This window comes from Panulirus ornatus, chromosome 3, assembly GCF_036320965.1.
Source record: "Panulirus ornatus isolate Po-2019 chromosome 3, ASM3632096v1, whole genome shotgun sequence".
In the NCBI taxonomy this organism is placed as follows: domain Eukaryota; kingdom Metazoa; phylum Arthropoda; class Malacostraca; order Decapoda; family Palinuridae; genus Panulirus; species Panulirus ornatus.
This window is the reverse complement of record NC_092226.1, coordinates 22,043,522-22,067,061: the sequence shown is the minus strand read 5'-3', so window position 1 is coordinate 22,067,061 and position 23,540 is coordinate 22,043,522. Positions and strand designations below refer to the sequence as shown.

At 41.5% G+C, this 23,540-nt stretch overlaps 1 protein-coding gene across 2 annotated transcripts in view; it reads right to left on the bottom strand.

Moving 5' to 3' along the window:
• The window catches only part of kel (kelch protein), a 300,707-nt gene that overhangs the window by 62,711 nt on the left and 214,456 nt on the right, over positions 1 to 23,540 (bottom strand). For both annotated transcript variants that reach the window (XM_071685307.1, XM_071685298.1), the window contains one exon: positions 8,093 to 8,249. In XM_071685307.1, coding sequence (XP_071541408.1) covers positions 8,093 to 8,249 — 157 coding nt within the window. The remainder of the gene's footprint in view (positions 1 to 8,092; positions 8,250 to 23,540) is intronic.

Below are 23,540 nucleotides of genomic sequence, written 5' to 3'. Positions count from 1 at the left end.
ATAATGTTCTCGACTTCCACACATTCTTCAAGGCTCCCAGAATTTTCGCCCCCTTCCCCACCCTATGATCCACTTCCGCTTCCATGGTTCCATCCACTGCCAGATCCTCTCCCAGATATCTAAAACACTTTACTTCCTCCAGTTTTTCTCCATTCAAACTTACCTCCCAATTGACTTGACCCTCAACCCTACTGTACCTAATAACCTTGCTCTTATTCACATTTACTCTTAACTTTCTTCTTTCACACACTTTATATATATATATATATATATATATATATATATATATATATATATATATATATATATATATATATATATATATATTTTTTTTTTTGATTTGTTGCTGTCTCCCGTGTTTGCGAAGTAGCGCAAGGAAACAGACGAAAAGTATTGGCTCAACCCACCCCCATACACATGTATATACATACACGTCCACACACGCAAATATAGATACCTACACAGCTTTCCATGGTTTACCCCAGACGCTTCACATGCCCTGATTCAATCCACTGACAGCACGTCAACCCCGGTATACCACATCGATCCAATTCACTCTATTCCTTGCCCTCCTTTCACCCTCCTGCATGTTCAGGCCCCGATCACACAAATTCTTTTTCATTCCATCTTTCCACCTCTAATTTGGTCTCCCACTTCTTCTCGTTCCCTCCACCTCCGAAACATATATCCTCTTGGTCAATCTTTCCTCACTTATTCTCTCCATGTGCCCAAACCATTTCAAAACACCCTCTTCTGCTCTCTCAACCACGCTCTTTTTATTTCCACACATCTCTCTTACCCTTACGTTACTTACTCGATCAAACCACCTCACACCACACATTGTCCTCAAACATCTCATTTCCAGCACATCCACCCTCCTGTGCACAACTCTATCCATAGCCCACGCTTCACAACCATACAACATTGTTGGAACCACTATTCCTTCAAACATACCCATTTTTGCTTTCTAAGATAATGTTCTTGACTTCCACACATTCTTCAAGGCTCCCAGGATTTTCGCCCCCTCCCCCACCCTATGATCCACTTCCGCTTCCATGGTTCCATCCGCTGCCAGATCCACTCCCAGATATCTAAAACACTTTACTTCCTCCAGTTTTTCTCCATTCAAACTTACCTCCCAATTGCCTTGACCTTCAACCCTACTGTACCTAATAACCTTGCTCTTATTCACATTTACTCTTAACTTTCTTCTTTCACACACTTTACCAAACTCAGTCACCAGCTTCTGCAGTTTCTCACATGAATCAGCCACCAGCGCTGTATCATCAGCGAACAACAACTGACTCACTTCCCAAGCTCTCTCATCCACAACAGACTTCATACTTGCCCCTCTTTCCAAAACTCTTGCATTCACCTCCCTAACAACCCCATCCATAAACAAATTAAACAATTAAACAATATATATATATATATATATATATATATATATATATATTTTTTTTTTTTTTTTTTTTTTTGCTGTCTCCCGCGTTTGCGAGGTAGCGCAAGGAAACAGACGAAAGAAATGGCCCAACCCACCCCCATACACATGTATATACATACGTCCACACACGCAAATATACATACCTACACAGCTTTCCATGGTTTACCCCAGACGCTTCACATGCCCTAATTCAATCCACTGACAGCACGTCAACCCCGGTATACCACATCGATCCAATTCACTCTATTCCTTGCCCTCCTTTCACCCTCCTGCATGTTCAGGCCCCGATCACACAAAATCTTTTTCACTCCATCCTTCCACCTCCAATTTGGTCTCCCACTTCTCCTCGTTCCCTCCACCTCCGACACATATATCCTCTTGGTCAATCTTTCCTCACTCATTCTCTCCATGTGACCAAACCATTTCAAAACACTCTCTTCTGCTCTCTCAACCACGCTCTTTTTATTTCCACACATCTCTCTTACCCTTACGTTACTTACTCGATCAAACCACCTCACACCACACATTGTCCTCAAACATCTCATTTCCAGCACATCCACCCTCCTGTGCACAACTCTATCCATAGCCCACGCTTCACAACCATACAACATTGTTGGAACCACTATTCCTTCAAACATACCCATTTTTGCTTTCCGAGATAATGTTCTCGACTTCCACACATTCTTCAAGGCTCCCAGGATTTTCGCCCCCTCCCCCACCCTATGATCCACTTCCGCTTCCATGGTTCCATCCGCTGCCAGATCCACTCCCAGATATCTAAAACACTTTACTTCCTCCAGTTTTTCTCCATTCAAACTTACCTCCCAGTTGCCTTGACCTTCAACCCTACTGTACCTAATAACCTTGCTCTTATTCACATTTACTCTTAACTTTCTTCTTTCACACACTTTACCAAACTCAGTCACCAGCTTCTGCAGTTTCTCACATGAATCAGCCACCAGCGCTGTATCATCAGCGAACAACAACTGACTCACTTCCCAAGCTCTCTCATCCACAACAGACTTCATACTTGCCCCTCTTTCCAAAACTCTTGCATTCACCTCCCTAACAACCCCATCCATAAACAAATTAAACAATTAAACAATATATATATATATATTTTTTTTTTTTTTTTTTTTATACTTTGTCGCTGTCTCCCGCGTCTGCGAGGTAGCGCAAGGAAACAGACGAAAGAAATGGCCCAACCCCCCCCCCCCATACACATGTACATACACATGTCCACACACGTGTATACATACCTACACAGCTTTCCATGGTCCACCCCAGACGCCTCACATGCCTTGATTCACTCCACTGACAGCACGTCAACCCCTGTATACCACATCGCTCCAATTCACTCTATTCCTTGCCCTCCTTACACCCTCCTGCATGTTCAGGCCCCGATCACACATAATCTTTTTCACTCCATCTTTCCACCTCCAATTTGGTCTCCCTCTTCTCCTCGTTCCCTCCACCTCCGACACATATATCCTCTTGGTCAATCTTTCCTCACTCATTCTCTCCATGTGCCCAAACCATTTCAAAACACCCTCTTCTGCTCTCTCAACCACGCTCTTTTTATTTCCACACATCTCTCTTACCCTTACGTTACTTACTCGATCAAACCACCTCACACCACACATTGTCCTCAAACATCTCATTTCCAGCACATCCATCCTCCTGCGCACAACTCTATCCATAGCCCACGCCTCGCAACCATACAACATTGTTGGAACCACTATTCCTTCAAACATACCCATTTTTGCTTTCCGAGATAATGTTCTCGACTTCCACACATTTTTCAAGGCTCCCAAAATTTTCGCCCCCTCCCCCACCCTATGATCCACTTCCGCTTCCATGGTTCCATCCGCTGACAGATCCACTCCCAGATATCTAAAACACTTCACTTCCTCCAGTTTTTCTCCATTCAAACTTACCTCCCAATTGACTTGACCCTCAACCCTACTGTACCTAATAACCTTGCTCTTATTCACATTTACTCTTAACTTTCTTCTTCCACACACTTTACCAAACTCAGTCACCAGCTTCTGCAGTTTCTCACATGAATCAGCCACCAGCGCTGTATCATCAGCGAACAACAACTGACTCACTTCCCAGGCTCTCTCATCCCCAACAGACTTCATACTTGCCCCTCTTTCCAGGACTCTTGCATTCACCTCCCTAACAACCCCATCCATAAACAAATTAAACAACCATGGAGACATCACACACCCCTGCCGCAAACCTACATTCACTGAGAACCAATCACTGAGAACCAATATATATATTTTTTTTTTTTTTTTTTTTCAAACTATTCGTCATTTCCCGCGTTAGCGAGGTAGCGTTAAGAACAGAGAACTGGGTCACTGAGGGAATATCCTCACCTGGCCCCCTTCTCTGTTCCTTCTTTTGGAAAATTAAAAAAAATTGAGAGGGGAGGATTTCCAGCCCCCCGCTCCCTCCCCTTTTAGTCGCCTTCTACGACACGCAGGGAATACGTGGGAAGTATTCCCTGCTTTACCAAACTCAGTCACCAGCTTCTGCAGTTTCTCACATGAATCAGCCACCAGCGCTGTATCATCAGCGAACAACAACTGACTCACTTCCCAAGCTCTCTCATCCACAACAGACTTCATACTTGCCCCTCTTTCCAAAACTCTTGCATTCACCTCCCTAACTACCCCATCCATAAACAAATTAAACAATTAAACAATATATATATATATATATATATATACATATATATATATATATATATATATATATATCTTTATTTCTTTTAAACTATTTGCCATTTCCCGCATTAGCAAGGTAGCGTTAAGAACAGAGGACTGGGCCTTTTTTGGAATATCCTCACCTGGCCCCCTCTGTTCCTTCTTTTGGAAAAAAAAAAAAAAAAAAAAAAAAAAAAAAAAAAAAAAGAGGGGAGGATTTCCAGCCCCCCGCTCCCTCCCCTTTTAGTCGCCTTCTACGACACGCAGGGAATACGTGGGAAGTATTCTTAATCCCCTATCCCCAGGGATAATATATATATATATATATATATATATATATATATATATATATATATATATATATATATATATATATATATATTCAAACTATTTGCCATTTCCCGCGTTAGCGAGGTAGCCTTAAGAACAGAGGACTGGGCCTTTGAGGGAATATCCTCCCCTGGCCCCCTTCTCTGTTCCTTCTTTTGGAAAATTAAAAAAAAAAACGAGAGGTGGGGATTTCCAGCCCCATGCTCCCTCCCATTTTAGTCGCCTTCTACGACACGAAGGGAATACGTAGGAAGTATTCTTTCTCCCCTATCCCCAGGGATATATTTATATATATATTTTATCTTTTTTATTATACTTTGTTGCTGTCTCCCGCGCTTGCGAGGTAGCGCAAGGAAACAGACGAAAGAAATGGCCCAACCCCCCCCCCTACACATGTATATACATACGTCCACACACGCAAATATACATACCTACACAGCTTTCCATGGTTTACCCCAGATGCTTCACATGCCCTGCTTCAATCCACTGACAGCACGTCAACCCCGGTATACCACATCGCTCCAATTCACTCTATTCCTTGCCCTCCTTTCACCCTCCTGCATGTTCAGGCCCCGATCACACAAAATCTTTTTCACTCCATCTTTCCACCTCCAATTTGGTCTCCCTCTTCTCCTTGTTCCCTCCACCTCCGACACATATATCCTCTTGGTCTATCTTTCCTAACTCATCCTCTCCATGTGCCCAAACCACTTCAAAACACCCTCTTCTGCTCTCTCAACCACGCTCTTTTTATTTCTACACATCTCTCTTACCCTTACGTTACTCACTCGATCAAACCACCTTACACCACACATTGTCCTCAAACATCTCATTTCCAGCACATCCATCCTCCTGCGCACAACTCTATCCATAGCCGACGCCTCGCAACCATACAACATTGTTGGAACCACTATTCCTTCAAACATACCCATTTTTGCTTTCCGTGATAATGTTCTCGACTTCCACACATTCTTCAAGGCCCCCAGGATTTTCGCCCCCTCCCCCACCCTATGATCCACTTCCGCTTCCATGGTTCCATCCGCTGCCAGATCCACTCCCAGATATCTAAAACACTTCACTTCCTCCAGTTATATATATATATATATATATATATTTTTTTTTTTTTTTTTATACTTTGTCGCTGTCTCCCGCGTTTGTGAGGTAGCGCAAGGAAACAGACGAAAGAAATGGCCCAACCCCCCCCCATACACATGTACATACACCCGTCCACACACGCAAATATACATACCTACACAGCTTTCCATGGTTTACCCCAGACGCTTCACATGCCTTGATTCAATCCACTGACAGCACGTCAACCCCTGTATACCACATCACTCCAATTCACTCTATTCCTTGCCCTCCTTTCACCCTCCTGCATGTTCAGGCCCCGATCACACAAAATCTTTTTCACTCCATCTTTCCACCTCCAATTTGGTCTCCCTCTTCTCCTCGTTCCCTCCACCTCCGACACATATATCCTCTTGGTCAATCTTTCCTCACTCATTCTCTCCATGTGCCCAAACCATTTCAAAACACCCTCTTCTGCTCTCTCAACCACGCTCTTTTTATTTCCACACATCTCTCTTACCCTTACGTTACTTACTCGATCAAACCACCTCACACCACACATTGTCCTCAAACATCTCATTTCCAGCACATCCATCCTCCTGCGCACAACTCTATCCATAGCCCACGCCTCGCAACCATACAACATTGTTGGAACCACTATTCCTTCAAACATACCCATTTTTGCTTTCCGAGATAATGTTCTCGACTTCCACACATTTTTCAAGGCTCCCAAAATTTTTGCCCCCTCCCCCACCCTATGATCCACTTCCGCTTCCATGGTTCCATCCGCTGACAGATCCACTCCCAGATATCTAAAACACTTCACTTCCTCCAGTTTTTCTCCATTCAAACTCACCTCCCAATTGACTTGACCCTCAACCCTACTGTACCTAATAACCTTGCTCTTATTCACATTTACTCTTAACTTTCTTCTTCCACACACTTTACCAAACTCAGTCACCAGCTTCTGCAGTTTCTCACATGAATCAGCCACCAGCGCTGTATCATCAGCGAACAACAACTGACTCACTTCCCAAGCTCTCTCATCCCCAACAGACTTCATACTTGCCCCTCTTTCCAGGACTCTTGCATTTACCTCCCTAACAACCCCATCCATAAACAAATTAAACAACCATGGAGACATCACACACCCCTGTATGGTTGCGAGGCGTGGGCTATGGATAGAGTTGTGCGCAGGAGGATGGATGTGCTGGAAATGAGATGTTTGAGGACAATGTGTGGTGTGAGGTGGTTTGATCGAGTAAGTAACGTAAGGGTAAGAGAGATGTGTGGAAATAAAAAGAGCGTGGTTGAGAGAGCAGAAGAGGGTGTTTTGAAATGGTTTGGGCACATGGAGAGAATGAGTGAGGAAAGATTGACCAAGAGGATATATGTGTCGGAGGTGGAGGGAACGAGAAGTGGGAGACCAAATTGGAGGTGGAAAGATGGAGTGAAAAAGATTTTGTGTGATCGGGGCCTGAACATGCAGAAGGGTGAAAGGAGGGCAAGGAATAGAGTGAATTGGATCGATGTGGTATACCGGGGTTGACGTGCTGTCAGTGGGTTGAATCAGGGCATGTGAAGTGTCTGGGGTAAACCATGGAAAGCTGTGTAGGTATGTATATTTGCGTGTGTGGACGTATGTATATACATGTGTATGGGGGTGGGTTGGGCCATTTCTTTCGTCTGTTTCCTTGCGCTACCTCGCAAACGCAGGAGACAGCAAAAAAAAAAAAAAAAAAATCCCTAGGGATACGGGAGAAAGAATACTTCCCACGTATTCCCTGCGTGTCGTAGAAGGCGACTAAAAGGGGTGGGAGCGAGGGGGGCTGGAAATCCTCCCCTCTCGTTTTTTTTTTAATTTTCCAAAAGAAGGAACAGAGAACAAGGCCAGGTGAGGATATTCCCTCAGAGGCCCAGTCCTCTGTTCTTAACGCTACCTTGCTAACGTGGGAAATGGCGAATAGTATGAAAGAAAAGAAAAGAAAGATATATATATATATATATATTTTTTTTTTTTTTTTTTCATACTATTCGCTATTTCCCGCGATAGCGAGGTAGCGTTAAGAACAGAGGACTGGGCCTTTGAGGGAATATCCTCACCTGGCCCTCTTCTCTGTTCCTTCTTTTGGAAAATTAAAAAAAAAAAAAAAAAAACGAGAGGGGAGGATTTCCAGCCCCCCGCTCCCTTCCCTTTTAGTCGCCTTCTACGACACGCAGGGAATACGTGGGAAGTATTCTTTCTCCCCTATCCCCAGGGAATAAATATATATATATATATATATATATATATATATATATATATATATATATATATATATATATATATATATAAAGGTGTAAATGTATTCATCCATAATCAAACTTTTAGGTGTTTTTGAAAAGTCCCTTTTTCACAAAAGTATGTTCATGAAATATTTCCTCTCAGATATACTGCTAGGAATCAGCTGGTTGAAGGAAAAGTGAGATGTTGTAACTACTCTCCAAACTGCTCTAGCTCTGCCTATGTCAGGCAATATAATAAAATACTTACATTGAGTATCTTGTTTCAGAAGAGGCTCTTCTTCCACCCGCTGGATTAGGTAATCCTGAGAGAGTAATGGTAAGCGCACATATTCCATGAGTTCTGCCAAGTGTTGCTCTCGGTTAGTCAAGTCAGCACCTACCCAACTCATCACACACTCAAAAACCTATAACACAAAATAACAAAAAATATACCAACAATAAATATCTACTTTCAAGAGATTTATTATACAAATGGTATATACAAGCCTGAGTTCACTTCAGGGAAGAAACTGCATCTGTATCATCAAAGAATACCAGTGGGAGCTTCCTCCCATAATACTGCATGGATGGTGTGACTCTGATCATGAAATTTCTTCCAAAAATGCAGGTTTAGAAGGATGAAAAACTTTTTCTCTCTGAAGCAGTGTCCCGTTAGCAGCAAGATACTTTTTCTGGAAGTACATCTCCTATGGCTCTGTTTAGCATCTTATCAATTAAGTGGGCAGCAGCCTATACTCACCCTTTGTGATAACCTCAAAGGTATTTGCAGCTGCATATGCTCAACTGAACAGGGTCTGCTCTTAGCCAATCATCAAATGTCACCTGAGTGACACTGCCCGACCCTCCTTCCACTAGCTACTTGAAGCTCACATATTTCATAGATGGTAGGCACCAACCCAAGGCAGTCAGAGAGGGTAAGAGAAAAAGGCTTTCAAAAACAGAGTGAAAAAATTCTTGCAAGACAATGCCTTGGAGAGAGATGGTTTTCATCCTTCAAAACATACATCTCTCTCCTCTGTGGTCTGTCCCACAAGTGTTGACAGAGCATATTAGCAATAAATGGAACAAAAGTAAATAAAATGGCAAACCCATTTAAGTTTTATCCAAGGACAATGAAAGAGGTGAAAAATGAGATAACCCTTGGCTGCTCTTTGCAATAAGTCACTAGCAATGAGGAAGGTTCCAGAACAATGAAAGTATGCAGCACCAGTATTTAAAAAAGGTAATAAATCACTGCCGGAAATTATCAGTCAGTTAAGTTAGTATTTAGTTGATAAGTATGGAAACCATCATTAGCATAAGACTGTAAACCATTCAGAGGCCTAACACTTAATAAACAACTCTAAGCATGGTTTTTGGTGAAATCACTCGTCTGACAAATCTACTTGATTTTTGTATGATATAATCAACATGCATGATGAAAGTAAAGTTGATATCATGTTTAGATTTCCAAAAAGCATTCAGTAAAGTTCCACATCACAGGTTACTAACAAAATTTAACAACTAATGTACCTCATGGATCAATCTTGGACCAGTTCTCTTCCTCATATACATTAATGATAAAGATAATGGGTTGCATGGTAAGATGTCGAAACTTGTCAATGATTCTAAGTTGTGAAATAAATCTACAACGGAAACTGAGTGTCTGAAGCTTCAAATGGATGTAAAGAAACTGATGGACTGGGTTCAAGGGTGACAAATGAATTTTAATATCAATAAGTGCAAAGTTCTACACATTGGTAGTAAGTACAAAAAGATGAGCTACAGTATGAATTCTCGAGCTACATAAGGTAAATAAGGAGAAAGAATTGGGTGTAATAACCTCCGTTGCCCAAAAGCCAAGTAAGCAGTGCACGGAAACAATAAAAAGGGTGAACAAGATTCTTGGATTTATTGGCTGGGGTATATTGAAATGAATTAAGCTCAGGGAAATTATCCTCACATCCCCAGCTTGAATATTGTGTTCATTGTGTTAGTCACCCTACTTGAAAAAAAGACACTGATTGAATGGAGACAGCTCAAAAGCAAGCTATCAAGATGACTCAAGGGCTGAAAAACATATCCTAAGAGAGCCAACTAAACAACCTACTTTAGAAATAGGATGTTTAAGAAGTGATCTAAAGCAGGTATTCAAAATCATAAAAAGGCTTTGATAATTTCAAGCTAACACTACTTGAGGATAGATTCATATGATTTCACTTGAAGTAATGTATACATACTCAAGGGCAAATGTTTCACCTTAAATACATCAAAAGCTTTTTCCTCAACAGGACTGATAGCACATGAAATGATTTAATAGAGACTGAAAGCAGTATCACAGATACATTTAAGAATAGACTTGATAAACATTTTACTTCACAGTCTCAACTAACATTATATGTGCCCCCTTAGTTACATGAAAAGTTTACAGATTTTTTTCTCTCTGAAATATTTTTAGGTCTTTCAACTCTTGCCATAACAATGTAAGTTACTGTCCACCAGGGTATCGGAAAGGTTAGTGACCCCTGCGCAGTGAGCCAGCACTTGAGAGGTTGTCAAGCTGCCTTGCCCACACGTGGGCCGTTGTCATTCTGTCTACAAACCTACAATCTCTCCTTGTCACATAAAACACTTTACAACACTTAACTCACACAGCTCATTCTCTGTAACTCTAGATTTTCTTGCAAAGAGCACTGTGCAGTAGCCCTGCCTTTTGACAAAATAGTAGGAGCAATAGATTGACAAAATGGTAGGAGCAATAGACAGAAGCAGCAGGTAGGATCATTTCAGCATGAACATTAGGTAGAAATATTAGGTAATAGTAGATGACAGGGACATAGGGAAAGAGCATCAGGTAGTAATAGTCTGCAGGAACATTAGTAGGAGCCTCTCTCTGCAAACACTGTGCTAGAATTGAACTTTGCCAGTGGCCTGTTAAGAGGAAGGCATTAAAGGCTAAGAAGCATCACTAGAGTTCAATAGTTATGGAGACTCAATTGCCAGAGCCATTCCACAGAGAGAGTTCCAGGAAGGAACAGGCATTAGAGATACAGATAGACAGACAGTGTTTCTGATCTCTTCAAATATAACAAAGTGCCTTGTTAGGACCCAATGATGTGTTGCTGTTTGTATTTTTCTTGTATACCTACATGAAGAAGGAGGGTTATAAAAAATCATATCTGATTAACTCAAGGCAAAGAACCTTCAGAGGTGTAGACTCTGGAAAGTTATTTCCAGAAAAAAGAATTCCCAGAACCACAGGGTACATCCACCACATCAAAAATTAAGACACAGGTTGACAAAGACAAAATAAGGGTGACAAACACCTTACCGATTTCCTTTAACAAAATGTTGTTTAAATACATTCCATTCTTGCAGTTCAGTTTTCTGGACAAATTTTCTTTGTTTTAGAGCTTCTCTTATTTCTACTGGATGAGGCAACTTCATAACTCTCCATAATTTACCGATTAATGTGAACAACAGTTTGCTTATGCAAGAGACATCTTCAGGAGAAAGTAAATTACACAACATAAGACACCAAATCTACAGTCTACATCATAAGAAGGTGGAGCTATAAATGAAGATTTAGCTAGTCCCGGGAGATAATACACAAGACATGTTGGTAATAGGGGGAATTAATAGAAAGGGGGAGGAAGAAGAAATGGGAAAGGCTGGGAGGAAGATGGCCTGATGTTACCCTGACCCATGATCACAGTACTTGCCCAAGGGTCAGGGTGACATCTAACTACCTCCTGATCTGCTTTTCTCATATCTCTTACTCCTACCCTTTCTCCATCTTCCTATACTGCAGATTGAAAAATTTCTTCCTAATATTGTGTAATTCATTTTCACATTGTAGATGCCGAAAGAACTGGCAAAAAACTTTGTGTACACTGATCAATGAATTACACAGAATTATAGAGAAACTGCCTTCACTCATCCTCCTGAAGTAAGAAGACTTCTGAGACAAAGAAAACTTACCCAGAAATTGACCAACTGCAACACTGAGGTGGATTTAGTATATATATATATATATATATATATATATATATATATATATATATATATATATATATATATATATATATTTTTTTTTTTTTTTTTTATACTTTGTCGCTGTCTCCCGCGTTTGCGAGGTAGCGCAAGGAAACAGACGAAAGAAATGGCCCAACCCCCCCCATACACATGTATATACATACGTCCACACACGCAAATATACATACCTACACAGCTTTCCATGCCTTGATTCAATCCACTGACAGCACGTCAACCCCGGTATACCACATCGCTCCAATTCACTCTATTCCTTGCCCTCCTTTCACCCTCCTGCATGTTCAGGCCCCGATCACACAAAATCTTTTTCACTCCATCTTTCCACCTCCAATTTGGTCTCCCACTTCTCCTTGTTCCCTCCACCTCCGACACATATATCCTCTTGGTCAATCTTTCCTCACTCATTCTCTCCATGTGCCCAAACCATTTCAAAACACCCTCTTCTGCTCTCTCAACCACGCTCTTTTTATTTCCACACATCTCTCTTACCCTTACGTTACTTACTCGATCAAACCACCTCACACCACACATTGTCCTCAAACATCTCATTTCCAGCACATCCACCCTCCTGCGCACAACTCTATCCATAGCCCACGTCTCGCAACCATACAACATTGTTGGAACCACTATTCCTTCAAACATACCCATTTTTGCTTTCCGAGATAATGTTCTCGACTTCCACACATTCTTCAAGGCTCCCAGGATTTTCGCCCCCTCCCCCACCCTATGATCCACTTCCGCTTCCATGGTTCCATCCACTGCCAGATCCACTCCCAGATGTCTAAAACACTTTACTTCCTCCAGTTTTTCTCCATTCAAACTTACCTCCCAATTGACTTGACCCTTAACCCTACTGTACCTAATAACCTTGCTCTTATTCACATTTACTCTTAACTTTCTTCTTTCACACACTTTACCAAACTCAGTCGTCACCAGCTTCTGCAGTTTCTCACATGAATCAGCCACCAGCGCTGTATCATTAGTAAACAACAACTGACTCACTTCGCAAGCTCTCTCATCCACAACAGACTTCATTTTTGCCCCTCTTTCCAAAACTCTTGCATTCACCTCCCTAACAACCCCATCCATAAACAAATTAAACAACCATGGAAACATCACACACCCCTACCGCAAACCTACATTCACTGAGAACCAATCACTTTCCTCTCTTCCTACATGTACACATGCCTTACATCCTCAATAAAAACTTTTCACTGCTTCTAACAACTTGCCACCCACACCATATATTCTTAATACCTTCCACAGAGCATCTCTATCAACTCTATCATATGCCTTCTCCAGATCCATAAATGCTACATACAAATCCATTTGCTTTTCTAAGTATTTCTCACATACTTTCTTCAAAGCAAACACCTGATCCACACATCCTCTACCACTTCTGAAACCACACTGCTCTTCCCCAATCTGATGCTCTGTACATGCCTTCACCCTCTCAATCAATACCCTCCCATATAATTTACCAGGAATACTCAACAAACTTATACCTCTGTAATTTGAGCACTCACTCTTATCCCCTTTGCCTTTGTACAATGGGACTATGCACGCATTCCGCCAATCCTCAGGCACCTCACCATGAGTCATACATACATTAAATAACCTTACCAACCAGTCAACAATACAGTCACCCCCTTTTTTAATAAATTCCACTGCAATACCATCCAAACCTGCTGCCTTGCTGGCTTTCATCTTCCGCAAAGCTTTTACTACCTCTTCTCTGTTTACCAAATCATTTTCCCCAACCCTCTCACTTTGCACACCACCTCGACCAAAACACCCTATATCTGCCACTCTATCATCAAACACATTCAACAAACCTTCAAAATACTCCTTCCATCTCCTTCTCGCATCACCACTACTTGTTATCACCTCCCCATTTGCGCCCTTCACTGAAGTTCCCATTTGCTCCCTTGTCTTACGCACTTTATTTACCTCCTTCCAGAACATCTTTTTATTAAGCATCTTTTGCGCAATCCATCACTGATTCCCTAAATACATCCCATTCCTCCCCCACTCCCATTACTTCCATTGTTCTCACCTTTTTCCATTCTGTAGTCAGTCTCTCCTGGTACTTCCTCACACAAGTCTCCTTCCCTAGCTCACTTACTCTCACCACCCTCTTCACCCCAACATTCACTTTTCTTTTCTGAAAACCCATACAAATCTTCACCTTAGCCTCCACAAGATAATGATCAGACATCCCTCCAGTTGCACCTCTCAGCACAATTACATCCAAAAGTCTCTCTTTCGCGCGCCAGTCAATTAACACGTAATCCAATAACGCTCTCTGGCCATCTCTCCTACTTAAATACGTATACTTATGTATATCTCGCTTTTTAAACATAATTCATAGTCTGCCTTTATTCATTCCCATCGCCACCTTGCCACACATGGACAAACAACCCCCTTCCCCCTCATGTGTGCGAGGTAGCGCTAGGAAAAGACAACAAAGGCCCCATTCGTTCACACTCAGTCTCTAGTTGTCATGTAATAATGCACCGAAACCACAGCTCCCTTTCCACATCCAGGCCCCACACAACTTTCCATGGTTTACCCCAGACGCTTAACATGCCCTGGTTCAATCCATTGACAGCACGTCGACCCTGGTATACCACATTGTTCCAATTCACTCTATTCCTTGCACGCCTCTCACCCTCCTGCATGTTCAGGCCCCGATCACTCAAAATCTTTTTCACTCCATCTTTCCACCTCCAATTTGGTCTCCCACTTCTCCTCGTTCCCTCCACCTCTGACACATATATCCTCTTGGTCAATCTTTCCTCACTCATTCTCTCCATGTGACCAAACCATTTCAAAACACCCTCTTCTGCTCTCTCAACCACACTCTTTTTATTACCACACATCTCTCTTACCCTATTATTACTTACTCGATCAAACCACCTAACACCACATATTGTCCTCAAACATCTCATTTCCAGCACATCCACCTTCCTCTGCACAACTCTACCCATAGCCCATGCCTCGCAACCATACAACATTGTTGGAACCACTATTCCTTCAAACATACCCATTTTCGCTTTCTGAGATAATGTCCTCGACTTCCAAACATTCTTCAAGGCTCCCAGAACTTTCCCCGCCTCCCCCACCCTATGATTCACTTCTGCTTCCATGGTTCCATCCGCTACCAGATCCACTCCCATATATCTAAAACACTTTACTTCCTCCAGTTTTTCTCCATTCAAACTTACCTCCCAAATGACTTGACCCTCAACCCTACTGTACCTCATACCCTTGCTCTTATTCACATTTACTCTCAACTTTCTTCTTTCACACACTTTACCAAACTCAGTCACCAGCTACTGCAGTTTCTCACATGAATCAGCCACCAGTGCTGTATCATTAGCAAACAACAACTGACTCACTTCCCAAGCTTTCTCATCCACAACAGACTGCATATTTGCCCCTCTTTCCAAAACTCTTGCATTCACCTCCCTAACAACCCCATCCATAAACAAATTAAACAACCATGGAGACATCACACACCCCTGCCGCAAACCTACATTCACTGAGAACCAATCACTTTCCTCTCTTCCTACACCTACACATGCCTTACATCCTTAATAAAAACTTTTCACTGCTTCTAACAACTTACCTCCCACACCATATATTCTTAATACCTTCCACAGAGCATCTCTATTAACTCTTATCATATGCCTTCTCCAGATCCATAAATGCTTACATACAAATCCATTTGCTTTTCTAAGTATTTCTCACATACATTCTTCAAAGCAAACAACTGATCCACACATCCTCTACCACTTCTGAAACCACACTGCTCTTCCCCAATCTGATGCTCTGTACATGCCTTCACCCTCTCAATCAATACCCTCCCATATAATTTCCCAGGAATACTCATCAAACTTATACCTCTGTAATTTGAGCACTCACTCTTATCCCCTTTGCCTTTGTACAATGGCACTATGCAAGCATTCCACCAATCCTCAGGCACCTCACCATGAATCATACTTACATTAAATAACCTTACCAACCAGTCAACAATACAGTCACCCCCTTTTTTAATAAATTCCACTGCAATACCATCCAAACCTGCTGCCTTGCCGGCTTTCATCTTCCGCAAAGCTTTTACTACCTCTTCTCTGTTTACCAAATCATTTTTCCTAACCCTCTCACTTTGCACACCACCTCGACCAAAACACCCTATATCTGCCACTCTTATCACCAAACACATTCAACAACCCTTAAAAATACTCAATCCATCTCCTTCTCACATCACCACTACTTGTTATCACCTCCCCATTAGCCCCCTTCACTGAAGTTCCCATTTGCTTCCTTGTCTTACGCACTTTATTTACCTCCTTCCAAAACATCTTTTTATTCTCCCTAAAATTTAATGATACTCTCTCACCCCAACTCTCATTTGCCCTCTTTTTCACCTCTTGCACCTTTCTCTTGACCTTGTGCCTCTTTCTTTTATACATCTCCCACTCATTTGCATTTTTTCCCTGCAAAAATCATCCAAATGCCTCTCTCTTCTCTTTCACTAATAATCTTACTTCTTCATCCCACCACTCACTACCCTTTCTAATCAACCCACCTCCCACGCTTCTCATGCCACAAGCATCTTTTGCGCAATCCATCACTGATTCCCTAAATACATCCCATTCCTCCCCCACTCCCCTTACTTCCATTGTTCTCACCTTTTTCCATTCTGTACTCAGTCTCTCCTGGTACTTCCTCACACGTCTCCTTCCCAAGCTCACTTACTCTCACCACCCTCTTCACTCCAACATTCACTCTTCTTTTTTGAAAATCCATACAAATCTTCACCTTAGCCTCCAAAAGATAATGATCAGACATCCCTCCAGTTGCACCTCTCAGCACATTAACATCCAAAAGTCTCTCTTTCGCGTGCCTGTCAATTAACACGTAATCCAATAACGTTCTCTGGCCATCTCTCCTACTTACATACGTATACTTATGTATATCTCTCTTTTTAAACCAGGTATTCCCAATCACCCGTCCTTTTTCAGCATATAAATCTACAAGCTCTTCACCATTTCCATTTACAACACTGAACACCCCATGTATACCAATTATTCCCTCAACTGCCACATTACTCACCTTTGCATTCAAATCACCCATCACTATAACCCGGTCGTGTGCATCAAAACCACTAACACACTCATTCAGCTGCTCCCAAAACACTTGCCTCTCATGATCTTCTCATGCCCAGGTATTTTGAAGGTTTGTTGAATGTGTTTGATGATAGAGTGGCAGATATAGGGTGTTTTGGTCGAGGTGGTGTGCAAAGTGAGAGGGTTAGGGAAAATGATTTGGTAAACAGAGAAGAGGTAGTAAAAGCTTTGCGGAAGATGAAAGCCGGCAAGGCAGCAAGTTTGGATGGTATTGCAGTGGAATTTATTAAAAAAGGGGGTGACTGTATTGTTGACTGGCTGGTAAGGTTATTTAATGTATGTATGACTCACGGTGAGTGCCTGAGGATTGGCGGAATGCGTGCATAGTGCCATTGTACAAAGGCAAAGGGGATAAGAGTGAGTGCTCAAATTACAGAGGTATAAGTTTGATGAGTATTCCTGGTAAATTATATGGGAGGGTATTGATTGAGAGGGTGAAGGCATGTACAGAGCATCAGATTGGGGAAGAGCAGTGTGGTTTCAGAAGTGGTAGAGGATGTGTGGATCAGGTGTTTGCTTTGAAGAATGTATGTGAGAAATACTTAGAAAAGCAAATGGATTTGTATGTAGCATTTATGGATCTGGAGAAGGCATATGATAGAGTTGATAGAGATGCTCTGTGGAAGGTATTAAGAATATATGGTGTGGGAGGCAAGTTGTTAGAAGCAGTGAAAAGTTTTTATCGAGGATGTAAGGCATGTGTACGTGTAGGAAGAGAGGAAAGTGATTGGTTCTCAGTGAATGTAGGTTTGCGGCAGGGGTGTGTGATGTCTCCATGGTTGTTTATTTTGTTTATGGATGGGGTTGTTAGGGAGGTGAATGCAAGAGTTTTGGAAAGAGGGGCAAGTATGAAGTCTGTTGGGGATGAGAGAGCTTGGGAAGTGAGTCAGTTGTTGTTCGCTGATGATACAGCGCTGGAGGCTGATTCATGTGAGAAACTGCAGAAGCTGGTGACTGAGTTTGGTAAAGTGTGTGAAAGAAGAAAGTTAAGAGTAAATGTGAATAAGAGCAAGGTTATTAGGTACAGTAGGGTTGAGGGTCAAGTCAATTGGGAGGTGAGTTTGAATGGAGAAAAACTGGAGGAAGTGAAGTGTTTTAGATATCTGGGAGTGGATCTGGCAGTGGATGGAACCATGGAAACATATATATATATATATATATATATATATATATATATATATATATATATATATATATATATATATATATATATATATATTTTTTTTTTTTTCAAACTATTCGCCGTTTCCCGCGTTAGCGAGGTAGCGTTAAGAACAGAGGACTGGGCCTTAGAGGGAATAGCCTCACCTGGCCCCCTTCTCTGTTCCTTGTTTTGGAAAATAAAAAAAAGAGAGAGAGGGGAGAATTTCCAGCCACCCGCTCCCTCCCCTTTTAGTCGCCTTCTACGACACGCAGGGAATACGTGGGAAGTACTCTTAGTCCCCTATCCCCAGGGATAATATACTTTTTTTTTTTTTTCCAAAAGAAGAAACAGAGAAAGGGGCCAGGTGAGGATATTCCCTCAAAGGCCAAGTCCTCATCCTCTGTTCTTAACGCTACCTCGCTAATGCAGGAAATGGCAATTAGTATATAAAAAAAAAAAAAAAAAAAAAAAAAAAAAAAATATATATATATATATATATATATATATATATATATATATATATATATATATACACACGCATACACACACATACATATATATATACATATGAAAATGTAAGAAATAATTTAGAAAACTGAAACTTCTAGCTTGAAATGAAATGAAAAATTAATATGTACATATTTGTACTTGATTGCCTTCATCCATTCCTGTTGCTACCCCGCCACACAGGAAACAGCATCGCTGCCCTCAACTTCAGTGAGGTAGCACCAGGAAAACAAACAAAAAAAGCCACATTCGTTCACACTCATTCTCTAGCTGTCATGTGTAATGCACCAAAATCACAGCTCCCTATCCACATCCAGGCCCCATAGACCTTTCCATAGTTTACCTCAGACACTTCACATGATCTGGTTCGATCCAGTGACAGCACATTGACCCCAGTATACCACATCATTCCAATTCACTCTATTCCTTGCGTGCCTCTCACCCTCCTGTATGTTCAGGCCCAATTGCTTAAAATCTTTTTCACTCCATCCTTCCACCTCCAATTTGGTCTTCAGCTTCACCTTGTTCCCTCCACCTTTGACACATCTATCCTCTTTGTCAATCTTTCTTCACTCATTCTATCCACATGTCCAAAACATTACAATACACCCTCTTATGCTCTCTCAACCACACTCTTTTTAATTTCCACACATCTCTTACCCTTTCATTACTTACTCAATCAAACCACCTCACACCACATATTGTCCTCAAACATATAATTTCCAGCATATCCACCCTCCTCTACACAACTACCCATAGCCCATGCCTCGCAACAATATATCATTGCTGGAACTACTATTCCTTCAACTATTCCTTCAAACATAACCATTTTTGCTCTCCGTACTAATGTTCTCTTCTTACACACATTCTTCATCGCTTGCAAGGAAGCTCTAGAAACAGATGAAAAAAAGCTGCAGTCACTCATCCTTTCTCTAGCTGTTATGTGTATTGCACCAAAACTGAAGCTTCCTTTCTGTGGTTTCCCCAGCCGCATCACATGCCCTCTTTCAGTCCACTGACAGTATGTATACCACACTGTTCCAATTCACACTATCCTGCACATGCCTTTCACCCACCTGCATCCTCAGGTCACAGTCATTCAAAATCTTTTTCACTCCATCCATCCACCTCTAATTTGGTCTCCCCTCCCCCTCTCCTTGTTCCCTCTACTTCTGACATATAAATCCTCTTTGGCACCCTTTCCATACTCATTTTCTCCACATGTCCGCACCACTTCAGCACATTGTCTTCAGCTCTCTCAACTACATTCTTTTTAATTCATTATCACACCAATATCTTACTCTTTTATTACTTACTTGATCAAACCACTTCACACCACATACTGTCCTCAAAAATCTAATTTCCAATACATCCACCCTTCTCTGCACATCCTCATGTTCAGCTCATGCCTTGCATCCACATAACATTGTTGAACTACTATAACTTCAACAAACCTATTTTTGCCCTCCCAGATAACAACCTCTCTTTCCACATATTCTTCAATGCTTCCAGAACCCTAACCCCCATATCCAACCTATGATTCACTTCTATGATTCCATTTGCCATTATTAATGGCCACTCCCAGATCTCTAAAACACTTTACTTCCTCCAATTTTTCTGCATTCAAACTCATACCCCACCTAACCTGTCCTTCTACTTTGTTAAATCTAATAACCTTGCTTTTACACACATTTAGTCTCAACTTTCTTCTTTCACACACTCTTCCAAACTCAGTCACCAACCTCTAAATTTCTTTCTCACTGTAACCTGCCATCAGTCCTTTTTCATTAGCAAACAAATGAAACCCTTCAACCTCTACAGACTGCACACTCGCTCCTCTCTTTTAAAACTCTTATATTTACCTCTCACCACCCTATCCATAAACAATTAGCTACAGTACACCATAAACCCCTGCCACAGACCAACCTTCACTTGAAACCATTCACTCTCCTTTCTCCATACCAATATATGTACCTACACCCTTGATAGAATTTCTTGCCACTTCTAGCAGCTTTCCTCCCACACCATATATTCTTAAAACCTTCCAAAAGGCATTTCTATCAACCCTATCATATGCTTTCTTCCAATCCATAAATGTCACATACAAATCCATCTGTTTCTCTAAGTATTTTGCTACTTTGCACAAACACCTGATCCACACATCCTCTACCACTTCTGATACCACTCTGTTCCTCCCCAATGTGAAGCTTTAAACAAACCCTCATTCTCTCAATCACTATTCTCCAATTTATCAGTTACACTCAACAAACTTATACTTCTGTAGTTTGAACACTACCTTTACACAATGGTACTATACATGCATTCTGCTAATCCTCAGGCACCTCACCATGATCCATACATACACTGAAACTCCTAACTAATCAATTACCAACACAGTCACCCTTTCTTAAGAAATTCAACAACAATACCATCTACTACAGCTGCCTTACCACATTTCATCTTATGTAAAGGCTTTCACCATCTCATCCTTCTTCACCAAATCACTCTCCTTGACTCTCACTTTGCATACCATCCTGACCCAAACACCCTAAATCTGCCACCCCATCAACAAACACATTCAAGTGACTCACCATCTCCTCCTCACTCCTATCACCACTTCCCATTTGTCTCCTTCACCAATGTTCCCATTTGTTCCCTAGTTTTTTACACACTATTAACCTCCTTCGAAGATATCTTCTTTCACTCAGTCCGTTTTATGGGGATTACTATGTGCGATTTTACTATTATAGAAGGAACGTAGTTCTACCAGTTCCTCTTTTCATGCAGTCAAAATTTGGTACTATGCGGGCTGTGCAATAGAAAGTGCATCACATCTTCAGTGAGTCGGCGGATGGAATAAGTGTGGGTCCTGGGTAAAGCGTGCCATGCACATCTTGCAGGTCAGTCTTGTAGTTGCCATTGTGCTACTTATGCAATTTTGGTACACCTACTAATGTGATTTTCCTGCAAACCACTGTGTTTGTGTTTGTTAATATGGTATCCAAATGCACAGCAAAATCTCTTACCACAGAACCAGCAGCTACATGGAAAAGAATCTCTCTAACCTTAGAAACAACTCTTGAAATCTTATGACACTGATGCTATTAGCCTTAGAAACAACTCCTGAAATCTTATGATGCTGATGCTACTAAGGTAGCATTAGTGCAGTAGAAAGTGTGCCAAAACTTCAATGAGGGTAAGTGGGTGGAGTAAGCATGGATCCTAGGTGGAGCACAACATGTTCCTATCACCAGGTCATTCTCACAGTTCCCACCATCATGTGTGGATCTATGCTACTTGTATGTTATACATATACCTGCTAAAGTGATTTTCCTGCAATCTGCTGCATTTGTGTATGTTAAAATGGCATCCAAATGTCCAGCAACACCTTCTCCAATCAGAGAAGCAGCAGATAAACAGAAGAAAATCTCTCTGACCTTAGAGATGATGCTAGAAATCTTATAACATGCTGATACTAATGAGAAGCATTAGCATGGTAGAAAGTGTGCCAAAACTTCAATGAGGGTTGGTGGGTGGAGTAAGCATGGGTCCTAGATGGAGCATGCCATGTTCTTGCCATCAGGTCAGTCTCACAGTTACCACCATCATGTGTGGATCTTGCTAATTATGCGAATTGGGTATACCTAGTGAAGTGATTTTCCTGCAACCCAATGTGTCCGTCTTTATTAATATGGCAACCAAACATCTAGCAACATCTACCATAGAACCAGCAGTTAAACCAAAGGAATACTCTAGCCTTAGAAACAAAGCTAGAATTATGATGTGCTGATACTGGTAAAGGAGCATCAACAAAGTAGAAAGTGTGCCAAAACTTTAGTGAGGGGGAGCAGGTGGGGTTAGTATGGGTCCTCAGTGTAACGCACCACATTCCCAATGGCAGGTCAGTCTCCTAATCATCATAATTCTGTGCAACTCTGTGCTCCTTGTGCAATTTACGTATACTTGCTAATGAGATCTACAACCCACATGTTTTTGTTACTTAATATGGCATCCAAATATCCAGCAACATCTTACCCAGAATCAACAGTTAAACAGAAGAGAAACTCTGTAACTTCAGAATGGAAGCAAGAAATCTTATGAAGCGCTGATGCTGGGAAGGGAGTGTAGGCATGGTAGAAACTATGCCAAAGCTTCTGTGAGGATTAGTGGGTGGAGTAAGCATGAGTTGTAAGTGGAGTGTGTCACGTTTCTGCCAGTGGGTTAGTTTCCTACTCATCATCATTGTGTGCAGATATGTACTACTTGTACAATCTGGGTATGCTTGCTAATGTAATTTTTGTCCAACTTGCTGCTTCTGCTTGTTAATAAGGCATCCAAGATATGTGCTACTTGTACAATCTGGGTATACTTGCTAATGTAATTTTTGTCCAACCTGCTGCTTCTGCTTGTTAATAAGGCATCCAATCATCCAGCAAATCTCCTACCCCAGAATCCGCAGTTAAATGGAAGAGGATCTCTTTGGCCTCAGAAACAAAATCAGAAAACTTTTGTTGTGCTGATGTTGGTGAGGGAGCATCAGTGCTTGGGAAAGCTTACAGCCTAGGTCAGTCTACAATCCACAACATGAAGAATGGAGAAAAAATTTGAAGCACTGTTAGAATTCCACTTAAGGAGCAAATGATCTCATTATACATAAAACATGAGACAAAGAAAAACAGTCTTAGTAACCTTCAACTTGGGTCTAAGGCTCTAATGATATAAGAGAATTTTGGTATAAAAGACAATGTTGCTGAGCCACAGACATTTTAAGCAAGTAAAGGACAGCTAGATAAGTTTATTCAACATCAGAAGCTAAA